At 36.4% G+C, this 15218-nt stretch overlaps 1 protein-coding gene across 2 annotated transcripts in view; it reads left to right on the forward strand.

Annotated features, from left to right (window-relative positions):
- Nucleotides 1-15218, forward strand: part of FCHO2 (FCH and mu domain containing endocytic adaptor 2) — an 80859-nt gene that overhangs the window by 58794 nt on the left and 6847 nt on the right. For both annotated transcript variants that reach the window (XM_067464566.1, XM_067464567.1), the window contains 9 exons: nucleotides 1663-1705; nucleotides 4700-4794; nucleotides 5583-5666; nucleotides 6134-6237; nucleotides 6336-6465; nucleotides 9278-9389; nucleotides 11139-11294; nucleotides 12944-13076; nucleotides 14027-14226. In XM_067464566.1, coding sequence (XP_067320667.1) covers nucleotides 1663-1705; nucleotides 4700-4794; nucleotides 5583-5666; nucleotides 6134-6237; nucleotides 6336-6465; nucleotides 9278-9389; nucleotides 11139-11294; nucleotides 12944-13076; nucleotides 14027-14226 — 1057 coding nt within the window. The remainder of the gene's footprint in view (nucleotides 1-1662; nucleotides 1706-4699; nucleotides 4795-5582; nucleotides 5667-6133; nucleotides 6238-6335; nucleotides 6466-9277; nucleotides 9390-11138; nucleotides 11295-12943; nucleotides 13077-14026; nucleotides 14227-15218) is intronic.

Consider the following 15218-nt stretch of genomic DNA (forward strand, 5'->3'; position numbering starts at 1 on the left):
AGACACACAATAATAATAGTGTATGTGTGTATATGCATGCACACACAGTAGACTCTCAGTTGACTGGCACCCATGGGGATTGGTAGATTCTGGATAAATGTAGTTTCTGGTTGCTTGAGAGTTACTTTTTTAAAAGGCCTAAATATTTCTATACCCCATTCTATACCATACCATAAACACTGTATTGACTTCATATTAATATTGAAATACCAATTGGAGTTAAATTGCAGTTAAAAGCAAATTAAAAGAAATAAAAACAAATGTAACTTAATGTAACAGTTTTTCTGCATTATAAAAACTGATTTTATTGTATTGTAATTTTTTTATTTTAAGCATTTTTTTTTCTTCAATCATTTTTTTTGCTGGTTGCTTGAGAGTTTTAGTTGTTTGAGCTCTGGATGGCTGAGAAGCTTGTGTGTGTATATGTGTATCTTTTTTGATATGCACAAAATAAATGTTTGAGCCTGGCTTCTGTGTGATAGTATTTTAAGGAAACTATTTGTTTAGGTTGAGGGGAGCACTTTTACCCTTGCACTCCCAGTAGCAGCCCACATGTCTTGGCTTTTGGTTAAAAATAAATGAAAAATAAGTTCTGGAGGTGACCAGAAGTCTACATCAGGTTTTCATTTCAGGGTTTTTTAAAACCAGTTTTACCAATACCAGGCATTTTGAGAATTTTGGATGCCATGATTGTTGGAATGATACTGCCACTCCATATGACATAAGTGTAGAATTGCAGAGGAGGAGGGGAGGCAAGAAAAACCTGGCTGTATATGTTGTATATTGCCTATGGTCTGCAGTTTCCACGCATATTTTAAGGTCAAATACCCCGAAGGCACCACATTCCATCTGATCCTGGAAGTTGAGTGAGATTAGTTACTACTTGGATGGGAGACCACCAAGGAATACCAGAACCAGTAGGCTGTATTTCAGAGGAAGGAACTGGTAAAACCACCTCTGAATATTCTTTGCTTTAAAAAAAAGCCCTACAAAGTTCATGAAGTCACCAGATGTTGACTGGCAACTTGAAAACATGTACAGCCATTTCGTAATGAATGTATTAAATGTCCATTTTAAAATGGAAAAAAAGATCTTCCTTTTGGGAGGAAAACAGACCTGATAATTTGTTTATTCCCTCTTCCTTGGACTTCCCATAGAACAGTTGGGATTAGATTGCTCTGTAGTGAAGGAGAAAACAGTCCCAGGGGAGCAGGAACCAGTACCTAATATTGTATTATGCTAGATTCTAGTATTGTGGTTGTTTTATACTATGGACTTCTTTGGTGGTCTGGTGAAGCCCACAAATAATCCTAATACTACTCCCAGTTGTTGCCTATATTCATAATAGAAGGGAATTGTACATTTCAGTTAGAGGGGATAATGAAAATAAAGATCTACTGTTTCCCCATCCAAGTTCACGAGCCCCCTGAAATCCTAAGAATCTTAGGGCTTCTTAATCCTAAATTAAATAGCTACACTAGAAGCTCAACTTAGAAAACATAGCAGCCGCATATAATTCATATTGTAGTACATGTCCATTTCATTTGTTGTTTGAATTACTTTGGATTGTCATTTACCAGTCAGAACTGTGTTTTTGTAAAACATGGTTGATTTTGTTAATTAAATACTTTTGCTTTCAATGATCATGATATTTTTAATTAGGTGAAGAATTAACAAAATCAAAGCTTTCTGCTTCATCCAATGAGTAAGTTTCTTCTTTGACATTTATTTTTATTTATAAATTACCAGATATTATTTTTGTAAGATTTTTTTCCAGATTTATTGCTGGATTCAGATATGACATGTTAAGTTTAAGATTTACAGTTTGATTTTTTATTAAATTCATTTCATTTTTCATTCCAACTGCTTCCCTCCCCCTTACCTTTTTAATACATCTTTTTGCTCATATTTAAGTGTTTCTATTTATAGTAAAGTCATTCAGATTAAAATTTGGTATCATTTTAGTGCCAAATTGGTACATATCATTACATTGTTAAGTTGATGCCTATGTATGGTGTATACATATTAGTACATTGCTACACCAAAGTGGTACATTGGTGCATAAGTCTGGTGAATGTATCTGATATCTGACCTAATATTTGTCAAATTTACATATATATATATATATATAGAGAGAGAGAGAGAGAGAGAGAGAGACGAGGTTATGGATAGAAATAATTCTATGACAGTGAAGAAAGAGCCATTCATGATCAGATTAATACCTGTTGCTACCCAAGTTAGACAAAATATTTCCTCATTTTATACTGAACTTTTTTTTATTGGTCCTCATTGCCTGCCTCAGTTCTTGTTGCATTGCATAGAAGGGTTGTATATCCATCTCCTTCACTTTGACTTCTTTTTTTTCTTTCAGATTATTATTTTCCTGATTTTTTAAAATTCTCTCTGCACTATTTCCTTTTCTTTAAAAAGCTTACTTAGGCTTTTCACCGTAGTTTTTCTACCATAGCAGGTTTCTTTGTTTCGGTTAAGGCAGCACCCATTACCAAATCGGAGCTCCCGGTGGCGCAGTGGGTTAAACCCCTGTGCCGGCAGGACTGAAGACCGACAGGCCGCTGGTTCGAATCCGGGGAGAGGCGGATGAGCTCCTTCTATCAGCTCCACCTCCTCATTTGGGGACATGAGGGAAGCCTCCCACAAGGATGATAAAAACATCAATTCATCCGGGCGTCCCCTGGGCAACGTCCTTGCAGACAGACAATTCTCTCACACCAGAATCAGTTTCTCAAGTTGCTCCTGACACGACCAAAAAAAATTAATAAATTACCAAATTAAAGCACTTTCCTTCAGCTTGATGCCAGGCCTCGGGGTACTAGTGTAGAGTAAAACAAAGTCATCACAGCCATTGTTTTTTCTATCAGTACATCCCTGGAGGAAATCTGCTGAGCAGTCTCATGGGTAGTTCCACCCACGTTCATTTAACAGTAAAAACTAGACATGTTTTCTCCAGGCAGAGCCTTCTTTAGTAGAAGGGTTCTAAAACAAGTCATACCACATTGTAACAATGTAAATCCCATTAATGGATCACTCCTTCTTTGCTGACTGAGAATGGCACATTAGAAAACTTACCAATGAAGGTTCATTCTTGCCAAAGAAAAGAAACCATTCATTCCCCGTCAGGGTAGGAAGATCATCGCCTTTTCCTAGAGGTGAGGAATTTTTTCTGTACTTCTCCTGTGCCTTTGCTTTATGAGTGAACTGAAAAAGGAAGAGATGGGGTCTAATAAAATGTTCAGTGTAAAGTATGATATTTTGCCTAGCCAAGGCAGCATTAGGATTTAATTCATTCATGAATGGCTCCTCCTTGGCAAGAATGGACCTTCAAGTGTACCACTTTCTAATGTTTTTAAAGGATTTTTATCATGCATATCCTACCTTAGAAATCAATCCATATTCTTAAAGAACATGCAAAAAGATCCATTCAGCCATGCATCATTTTATTTATATCTTGCCTTTTTCCCAGGCAGGGACTCAAGGTCGGTTATTTATTTATTTACAGCTTTTATATTCTGCCATTCTCACCCCGCAGGGGACTCAGGGCGAATTACAGTGTACACATATATGGCAAACATTCAATGCCAATTTTTGACATACAAACATTTACAGACATACACAGAGGCTATTTAACTTTTTCTGGCCGCCAGGGGAGCTGTCACTTTCATTGTCCATCTGCGACGCTGATGAAGCACTTCCGCATTCCCTACATGATGAAGCACTTCCGCATTCCCTGGAATGCTTTGCTGGAGTCTTCTTTATGGCCTCATAAATCAGTTAATTTAGCCTCCCCACACTTTTTAAGGTGGTACCTAATTTTCCTACTTGACAGATGCAACTGTCTTTTGGGTTGCAAAGGTCGACAACAGGCTACACACAAGTGGTTGGAAACCCACTCCAACCCGGGCTGGCTTCGAACTCATGACCTTTTGGTCAGAGTGATCTTAATGCAGCTGACACTCTGCCAGCTGCACCACAATCCCGGTGCCCCACAAAAATAACATAGCTAAAAGTTGATTGACAACTTTTGGGTTCTAGGACTTCAAAGTGTTAGTGTAACTTACTCTTTTTATGGTCTGTGTACAGTCTCAGGTTTGGGTTCTAGGACTTCAAAATGCATGTTTTGGAGTTTGCTTTCACATACAAGGCTACATTGACAAAGTTCCAAAACAGGTGCAAAATCCAACATGGGTCTGTGCAGATTACCATTTCAAAACCATATTGGTTAGCAGTAGTGCTCTTATGCAGCCTTCCCTGAAAAGAAGTAAAAAGAAGAAAAAAGATCGAGAGCTTGTGCTTCCCTCAGTATTATACAATAAAGTATATTCTTTTTCTTCACAAAAAGTATACTTCTGAAATATCACAAAATGTTACACTGAATTAGCACTGACACTAATCAGTCAACAGATTATTGGAAAGGGGTCATCATTAGGTCTGCTTTTACTAAAATATACAGATTAGCAAATTATTTACTGTGTTGATTGAAATACGTAAAAAAGAGTATTTCCTTTCCCAAACTATTCTTTAGATTTTTAAAAAAGAATATATAATTAATAAGGTCTGAATTTACAAAAGACACTTGTTTTTGGAATATTGATGAATGTTTTTATGAAAGCATGCTGATTCAGTTTAACTGATTGAAAACATGTAGTAATACGCATTTACAAACAATGTGATTTATACTTAGGAAGGGAAATAATGACCTCCTGGCCTGGGATCCACTCTTTAGAAATTCTGGTGACTCTTCCTCCCTTGCTTCAACAATGTCTTCATCCTCATCAGGTAACATTAATTCTGAAGATTGTGATGGTTTTATTTTTCTAAGAGAAAATGCCAGTGAGTAGTGTAACATGTTGATTCACAGCTGTTTCTCACCTAACAAAGTAATAGGATTGTTTAGAAAGATAACTCAGCTTTAGGTATCTTACCAACATTTATGTTCCTCTTTGGACATATCTGCTGGCTTTTGAGAATGTTTGCAAAACATTTGATTGTGTTTTGCAAACTTCCACTTAAAGCTTTCAGATACGAAGCCGGCTTTTCTGTCCCCTACATCACAAAATCCTCCTTTGGAGGAGTTCCCAACCCTTCCCTTCTATAGCGTTTTTTTAGCATTATTTGGGGATTGCTTTTCTGCGCATTTTTCTTCTGGAAGAAACTTCCTCAATCAAAGCATTTTATTAGATCCTATCTATAATTTTTACATATTAGCTGATCTGCTATTTTGTTCTTGGTCTGTGGGCATCAGCCAAACAGCATATTGTGGTTTGGTAACAAGTATAGATTGAAAGGCCATCTTTTACAAGATTCTGCAATATGTAGTGGTTTCTGTTTTATTTATTTTTTAATAAAATGTTGTTTTTTTCTCTGTAGATCCTTAGCTTACTTAGGATTTTGTGCTAATATTGAACATGTGGCAGATGGTTTATAGTTGTAGATCACACATTTTGTATATACTTGTTGTAATAGTTGTGTTGATCTCTTAAACTAATACTTCCTTTTTTTGGATAGAATACAGCTTGGATAATGGGAGAGTCTAAATACTTTTCCCCCTTACTTTTGTTATTTAGCTCAATCAATTTCTCTGCAAAAAAGTTCTTCGTCTTCTTGTATTCTGCAAAAAGATAATTCAACAAATACCATCAGTACCTCAGGTAATGGAAATATGTGAATTATTAAGAAATATGCATTTCATAAGTGTTGACCAATTTTTTGTGAACTTTAATATCTGTTTATATTCAGTTCTTAGAGCCAAGATGTCCCATGTTTTTTCAGTGAAGCAGACTCAAATATTGAAAAGTCAAGTAGTTCTTAACAGACCCGGCGAAGCTGGGAGACACTCTATTTGGTGGCCACATCCTAATCTTATGGTTATATGCAGGGATGGTCATGGATGCCTGCCTTCTCCAATCCATCATGTTTTTACTATTGCTATGGCTTAACGACCGATGGCGTAGTTAGTATTATTGAATTGTATCTTAATTTGGGCATTTTCTATAATCTCTTTTTTAAAAAACTGCCAAATTTACTTTTTCATTAAAATATTAGTGCACTAGAATAGTTTATTGCCAATGGTTTATGAATGTATAAATACATTAATATCCCATTTTTTGCTTTCCAGCAAGACCAACGACTCCTCTGTCTGTAGGTACTTTGGTGCCTCCTCCCAGACCAGCTTCCAGACCAAAGTTGACAACAGCAAAACTTAGTGGAATTAATGAAATTGTAGGTGTAGTACAACTTGAATCAGTGATCTTTATCTCTCTCACTGTATATATGTCTATTTAAATGTGCTTACTAATGTTTTTGAATTTTGTTTTAAGCCGAGGCCATTCAGCCCTCCCCTTACCTCCAGTTCCAGCCCACCTCCATCAGCTCCTTTGGCACGTACAGAAAGCTCCTCTTCAATATCATCCTCTGCTTCCTTGAGTGCAGCAAATACACCCACAATAGGTAAGTCACAAATCTGCTCAAAAATCCTGTTAAAATATCTGACTCGTCAATAGTTTCTGCAAGTGGACTATGAACACTATTCTATATGGACTATGTGAATGATTTAGTAAGGAATGGAAAATCAATGTTATTTCAACAAGTGTACTTTCACCTGTTTATTACAACACCATATATACAATGTTTGGAATAATAAGATCTACAAGATCTATTTTATCAAGTATATTATTATCAAAAGTGGGCAGACATAAAATTAAAAACTACTGCTTTTGTTTGTTTGTTGAGTCTACATTTAAGCTAGTCAAATGGGGGAAGGGAATGATGAACTCAGTTTAGGGGGGTTTACAGCCCTCACCTGCTGTGAGGTTCCATTTTAGCAGTCTCCCAGTGCCTGAGAAGAGCGATGAGGGGTCTTCTCAGACAATCCCACCACTCACTGTGGCCAAATTTGCAGTTCCTACCAATTAACCCACAAAATGGGAAGACTTTGATGGTGCTCACTGCAGTTACCAAGAGTGAAAACATCCCCTGATCTCCACCTCTGCTCACAGCGTAAGAACTTCGTCCTGTCCTAAGTGTGTAACACTAACTGGAGGGCCATCTAATTTCCCTTAAGGTATATATGAGGATTTATGCAGCTACTAACCTCAGTGGACCCTGCTGCTCTATTTTAAGTGCTGCTACTTTGAATTCAAGATCTTAATAGACTTATAAAGACTTATAAAAATGAAACGTTATTACAGAGTTAAATGTATCAAGAGAAATTAAATATTTATTATATTTAAAACCTCATATACCCTTTCTCAAGCTTCTCTCAAATTAATCCAGATCAACCATACCAAAAACCCATCCAAACCCATTATCTCACTCCAAACCTAGTCTAACTCAAAAACCCTTTTCTAACTAAACTCCCACCTTTTACCTCTAATTGCCCTCTAAACATTACCTATAAAGCTCTAAACGGTTCAGGACCTACCTATCTTCGTGACTTCATCTTCACCTACGAGCCCACACAGCCCTTAAGATCTTCTTTTACATTGTTTTCAATTGTGTTGTTATTTGTTTTATCTGATGTTTTAATTGGTTAAAGTGTTTTACATGTGTGTTTTAATTGTAATCTTGGGCGTGTCCCTTGTAAGCTGCCCCGAGTCCCCTTGGGGAGATGGTTGGCGGGATACAAAAATAAAGTTATTATATTATTATTATTCTGGGGATGCTTTTCTCTCGCTTCCACCCCCGTCTCAGGCGCAGTTGGTGGGGACGAGAGAAAGGGCATTCTCGGTGTGGCCCCTCGTCTCTGGAACTCCCTTCCCAGGGAGATTAGGCTAGCACCCTCCCTATCCACATTCCATAAGGAATTAAAGACATGGATGTTTCATTGTGCATTCGACTGATGACCCCTATGACAAATGATCTATATCATGAGATGAATCATGACTTGAATCTGAGTTCCTATATTACATTACTATATATATTTTAAGTTAAGCTGAATTGATCCTGTTTAATTGCTCTGTTTCCATGCTATTTCCTATGCTATTATACGTTTCTATCCACCTTATCCTTTACCAGTTCACATAGTGGCCCTCCTCCCTCCCGCCTCCAAAATTAGTCTGCTGTTGCTTTTGATGCTTGTTTATTATTGTTATGTTGTTTTATGCTGTTTTATGTTGTTTTAATTTGTTATTGTTTTTTTATTGTATTTTGCCTTGGACTTGGCCCCATGTAAGCCACCCCGAGTCCCTTTGGGGAGATGGAGGCGGGTAGAAAAATAAAGTAGTAGTAGTAGTAGTAGTAGTAGTAGTAGTAGTTCTTCTTCTTCTTCTTCTTCTTCTTCTTCTTCTAATGCAGATTGATAATCTTACTTTTGCAGAAGTGACAGAATTTAACAGAACCATTCTGGGATGGAATGAACTGTTGGTTATGCAAGCAATGTGCCTCTTTAAGAGGAGTCAAAGCAGTGATGGTGTGCTGCTGTCCTAAGCCAGTAGAAGAGAGCAGGGTGGGGGGCTCATTATGTGATTCATTCAAGCATACATTGGAACACATTTAGAGAGGCTATGCATTTAAGTTCGGGTTTTTTTTTTTTTTTTTTTTTTTACTATCTTAAGTGAAAATGTAAAACTTTATTTTTATTGGTGGCTTCTTAGTCAAATTACAACCACTGCAGGGGTCCTCAAACTTTTTAAACAGAGGGCCAGGTCACAGTTTCTCAAACTGTTGGAGGGCCAGATTATAATTTGAAAAAATAAAACATGAATGAATTCATATGCACACTGTACATATCTTATTTGTAGTGCAAAAAAACACTTTAAAACAATAATAATAATTAAGAACAATTTTTAATAAATATAATCTTATTAGTATCTCAATGGGAAGTGTGGGCCTGCTTTTGGTTGATGAAATAGGGTTGTTGTTGCTGTGTGCTTTCAAGTTGTTTCAAACTTCGGTTGACCCTGAGTGAGGGCCGGGTAAATGACCTTGGAGGGCCGTATCTGGCCCCCGGGCCTTAGTTTGAGGACCCCTGGTCTATAGTATAGCTAACAAGACTTGGAATTGGATTATTAGCTCAAGGGCAAGTCATTTTTCCTGAAATAATGCAGTAGACATATTTTGAAATGAAATGGGCTGTAAAATATATTTAATACTTGTGATATATTTTAATTGCAGTGATTCTAGTTATATATGTTCAAATATGCATCTCATAATGTGTCCTTTAATATGTCCTTTAATAAATGGCTTATGAAAACGAGAAAGCAAGCCATCTACATTTGAAATTAACAATAGGACTGATACCTGTGAACTGTATGTTTCCTAGGAATTTCTCGTGGTCCTAGTCCTGTCAGTCTTGGAAACCAGGATTTACTGCCTGTTGCAGTGGCCCTGACTGAGTCTGTTAATGCCTACTTCAAAGGAGCAGATCCCACAAAGTCAGTGAAACAATTATTTGCAGTTTTATTTCTTGTATTGAAAACAAAACAGGTTAGGCTTTCCTTTTTACTCTATGAAAAATGATTAAACTTGAGCTATTCTTGGTGTATTTGAACAAATATGTTGCTGATTAAAATATTAATAATTTTTACGACAATTGTATTATGAGCTTGCACAAAGTCGCTGCCTCTGCAAGAAAAATGCATGGAAAAAGTTTGTCAAAAACCGATCCCTCAGCAGCTCCATCCAGATTCCCCCCCCCCCCCCAAAGACAGAAAAACCCATTGAATAAGATGGGAAGTGCTGGGAGAGAGTCATGGATGGAGAAGTTCTTGAAAATTGAACCAAAATAATTTCAATTAAGTGGAGCGCCACTGATAGAGGTTTTTTCAAAAAGATTTTTCTCAAGTACTTTGTGGTCTCGCTCATCTCATTCAGCAGGATCCTCAAATCTTGGGAGAGTGTTTTACCTGGGGGAGGGGTAAATCATAAGTGTTGGAAGACACCATAAGGGCCATCCAGTCCAACCCCCTGCCTTGCGGGAACACAGAATCAAAGCACCCCCAGATAGATGACCATCCAGCCTCTGCTTAAAAACCTGAAGAGAAGGGTCCAAGGCAGCATGTTCCACTGCCAAACAGCTCTTAACATCAGGAAATTCTTCCTAATGTTTAGGTGGAATCAAACACATGCTTTGTGCAGTAGACTTTTTTTTTTTGGATCCTCAATCATTTTAGCTGACATATAAAGCAAAGTCCACTACATCTCATCCTTTACAGTGTGCTTTAGTGTGGGCCTGGCATCTTTTTAATTTATTAAATAAGAATTATAAAAATTGTATCCTGATCCTACCCTGACTTTTATTGCTGGGTTTCCAGACAAGTTTGGATTCATTTCCAAGATAAATAATTCACATTTTGTGTAGTTCATTGTGCTGATAAAACCATATTTATCAAATGAGAGCACCAAAATGAAATTCTGGATTAATGTTGGAGTTCAGCCTGTGTTTGTGTTTCAAGATCACGGTGCTTCTGATGTGGGAAATGATGTGGGAAATGATGGCACTGAGGGTCAAGATGGAGACGGTTTGGTCAAATTATGAATATCTTTGGTAAGGCTAGGGTAGTGCTTCTGTGCCTCCCCAGAAAACATGGGGAGAGCAGAGGAACAGTGATTTCAGTTGCTTGAAGTCTATGAACCAGCAGACTTTGTGTGTGTGTGAGAGATAGAGAGATGGGGGGAGGGACTGTTTAGAACTTAAGGTCACATGACACCTAATTCTGGTCAGTGAAAAGTCCTTATCAAAGCTAAAGATGATTGAACATCCCAAAAAAGTATACTGCTTAAAGCATGTTTTACTGGCTCAATGAAGGAGGGCATCATTCTCTAAGATAATGTATTTTAAGATCTCTGGAAGGCCACTAATGTTTTGTTTTTTTTAGTCACATGTGCTACTTTATTTTTGCTCACATCTGTTTGGTTTTTTTTTTGGAGAGTCTGCAGACTAATCTGCAAATCACCAGTATGATCAGTATTACATTAAAATATTTAGGACTTTTTGAGTATTGTTTGTCTATCTGTTACAATCTCACTTGGTTTAAAAATCAGACTTAATAAATTAAACATAAACTAATATTGTTCTATGATTAAAATGTATTATCAGTGCACCACAAACAGTTTTCTGTTCTCTTTCCCATTTTTTCAGAATACAGCATAAATAATATCTGTATTTCCATATCTTTCTTTAGATGTATTGTGAAGATCACTGGTGATATGACAGTCTCATTTCCAAGTGGGATTATTAAAGTGTTCACCAGCAATCCATCTCCTGCTGTGCTCTGCTTCAGGGTAAAAAATACAAGCAAACTAGAGCAGATTCTTCCAAATGCCCAACTTGTATACAGGTTTTGTATTTTTTTAAATCTAATCATAAACCATATGCTTTGTTGCATGATACATGTATATGTTTTCTCACTGTATATTTAACCTTGTAGAATTTGGTCTTGTTGTCTATTTTTCATTATCTATTTTGGTTTATTCTCTTTTTCAGAACTCTAAAATCGGTTGTTGCATTACTTTTAGAGATGTTATAGTTGCATTGAAGTTAAGTTACAGCAAACTATCAAAGTAGCCTTCTAAATCATACAGTGTTGCCTTGGTACTGTGAGATTTCAAAAGAGAAATCTAAAGAGAAATGAATGCATTTCCTTGTGTGCAATTGAAAATAAAATATAACTTATCCAAAACAAAAACAAAAATGATGGGGTATTTCAAGTCATTTACATGCTTATCCAATCGTAGGAGAATAAATGAGAATATTATCCAGTGTAATGAAAATGTATTCTTAAGTTACATGGAAAGGAACATGCTAAGGCATGAACAGCTCCGCAGATAACTTAATTTAGTAGTCATATCATTTGCTGCTAATTATTGTACCTGTATAAGCATATTTTCCCTGCGTGGTTAGCTGTGAATACGCACATATAGTATTATCTCTTCATTCCTATATTTTAAAAAGTTAACCACCAGGATCCTGAGAATTGCAGACCGGTTAGTTTATTTGATGTAGCTTCTGGACTGTATTCCAAATATCTTCTATAAATTATTAGCTTGAAAGGATTGTAATTTCAGAATGTGTGGTTTTTAATAATTGGTTTTAATGTTTATATGTTTTATTTATTTATTTTTAATGTATAAGTTTATTTTATTATATGTCTGTTTTATGTGGCATTGAATTGTTACCCATTGTAAGGCCGCTCTGAGTACCCTTCAAGGTGAGAAGAGCGGGATATAAAGACAGTAAATAAAAATAAATAAATAAATAAATAAAGCATAATATATTTCATGAAGCTCAGGTAGGCTTTTGCAAAGATCATAGTACAATTGATCAGTGTTTTATCCTGCATCACTTAATTTAAATACCATACAGTGACCTTTTAAACAATTGTTTCTAGCTGTTATAGATCTGCACTTGGTTTTTGATTTAGTAAATAGGACCTGAGAGAAGTTAGCTAACAATAACATAGATAAAATATTATTTTGGTTTATTTGAAACATATATCTCAACAATTTCACTCAATAAGGGAGGCCAGATAGTCAACTTAGAGCAAATGTTTAATTCCTGCGAGAAGTTTGGCACAGTTATATCCTTCCTCAAGTGCTATTTAATTTTTTTTGTTAATAACAAAGGGCAAGAGATGGCTTTACCTTCCTTCTTTTTACTCTCTTGCAGCAAACAAAAATCAGAATGAAAACCTTGAGCCAATTGATATCTGATAGTGCTATGCTTAATATGGGAAATCTCAAGAAATTGCTTTTTTGAAGTTCTAAATTATTCTCAAACTTTTCTTGTTCTAGTACTTTTCGTACAATCTATATTAAGATTTATACGATATTATGTTACATCATTTGCTTATATTAAAAGATTTTTCACTGTATTGTTCCTTGTTATGAAAATTTGCAGTAGCCTGTGGATATAAGCCATAACATTTTGAATCTGGAAAATGTAAGGGAACTTAAAATTGGTGTGCTCATTTCTAACTTTTACACACAGTGATCCATCACAAAGTGATTCCAATACAAGGGATTTTTGGATGGACATGCAAGCTGTCACAGTCTACCTCAAGAAACTATCAGAACAGAATCCCTCTGCTTCTTATTATAATGTGGACGTCCTTAAGTATCAGGTGATAACATTTTAAAAACTCAAACCTTAAAAAATAGTACTAGAAGCTGAAGGGGAGTGTTAATATATAGACGCTTCCTATAAGAGAAGCATTGATATATTGTCAGTAATATGGATAATTTTTGTATGTTGACAAATTGTTTCAGTTTAAAGATGTTTTGCAGAAGTCATCATGAAATTTGAGTGTGTGTCTGTACTTTCAAATCACAAGTAAACTAATGACAACTCCATGAATTTCATAGGGCTTTTAGACAAGTAATAGTCAGCAGTGGTTTTGCCAGTGTCTTCTGCTGAAATGTAGACACACTGATTTCAAAAGAAATGTTTTCAATACTAGCTTTGTTTATTTATTCCTATTTCTCAGTTTCAAATGAAACATCTGTGAATGCTGTCACCATCAAACATTGAAAACAATCAGTTAAAGCAAATTAAGAAAACAGACTAAGCAGCAGATAAGATAGATAACATTTGACTCTTAACTCCCAGCCAATTCACTGATGTGGCCAGTTGTCAGGGATGATGGAAGTTATCCAGTATCTGGATATCCACCTCTGAATTTAGAGGTTCAGAAATAATGACCCGCAGTTTTGAATTGAGCCTAAAAATGAACCAGCAACCAGTGAACTTTTAAATAGAATTGTGAACTTGTAAATAGAATAAATTTGAAAAACTCCTAATTTTAGAATGTTTAGCGTGAATGGATAGTTGTTAGCCACTTTGAGTCCCCATGGGGAGAAAGGCGGGATATAAATAAAGATCATAATCATAATTCTCTCTTTTTCGTTATCTAGCACAGCAACTAATAGTCTTCTGTGTAGATAATGTAAACATGTGTATAATTTCTTGTTGATAAAAAGAACCTGTTGGGCTCTTTATACCCTTGGGCCCAAAGTCATTTATTGTGATGGAAACGGAATTCTCACTATGATGGTTGTATGTTTGTTTGCAAAGGTATCTTCAAATGGCATCCAGTCTACACCTTTGAATCTCGCCACATACTGGAAGTGCAACGCAAACACTACTGATGTAAGAGTTGATTACAAATACAACCCAGCATCTATGGCAGCGCCAAGTATGCTGTCTAATATACAGGTCGTGGTTCCAGTTGATGGAGGTGTAATGAATATGCAGTCGCTTCCTCCAGCAAAATGGTAACTTTTGATTGTTGAATACTCTATGACATTCATTCCTGTATGCTTGTAAAAACTTTGGTGAAAAGCATTCTTACTCTTCTCTGTTTTCAATATTAATCACACATGTCTACAGGAGCCCCTGGTGGCGCAGTGGGTTAAACCCCTGTGCTGGCAGGACTGAAGACCGACAGGTCGCAGGTTCGAATCTGGGGAGAGGCGGATGAGCTCCCTCTATCAGCTCCAGCTCCTCATGCAGGGACATGAGAGAAGCCTCCCACAAGGATGATAAAAACATCAAATCATCCAGGCGTCCCCTGGGCAACGTCCTTGCAGACGGCCAATTCTCTCACACCAGGAGTCACTCCTAACATGACAAAAAAAAACTCCCCAAAAAAACACATGTCTACTTTTAGGAACTCCTGGTTTATGCTTCCTTAAGGATAATAGGAAGGCAGTTAAGTTAGAGAGCATAATTCTATCTGCAATGCACTTCTGGATTAAATGGACATAAGATTGTTAAGATTTAGTAGTGAATGTTAGAATGAGTAAATTATTAAGATCAAGTAGTGAAACAGTCCCATCGACTCAGCTTAGGGACAGTTGTTATTTAAAATTGGCTAGCGATAGCACATTCTTGGGTTCCGGCAAAACTTTGCTTCGGGCAAAACTTTGGAATGCTTTGCTAGAAGCAATAAAAGCAGCCCCCACCCTCTTGGCCTTTAGAAAAAAAAACTTGAAAACTTCCCTATGTGGAATAGCTTTTAACTAAGGTGATAGAAGGCTAGGACCTGCACTTTATAATTATATTTTAACTTTCTAGGCATTTTAGAGTGCTTTTATCAGTTTTGATCATTTTTATGTCTGACAAGGACTGACTTGTGATTATTTTAATGTGTTATTTATACTGCTATGTTTTACCTACTGTTGTAAAAAGGCAATATAGAAATGCCCAAATAAATAAATAAACATTTCAAGGTATTAGACTAAAGAGTTCGTTAAGAAGGATTGCA

Source organism: Anolis sagrei, chromosome 2, assembly GCF_037176765.1.
Source record: "Anolis sagrei isolate rAnoSag1 chromosome 2, rAnoSag1.mat, whole genome shotgun sequence".
NCBI lineage: Eukaryota > Metazoa > Chordata > Lepidosauria > Squamata > Dactyloidae > Anolis > Anolis sagrei.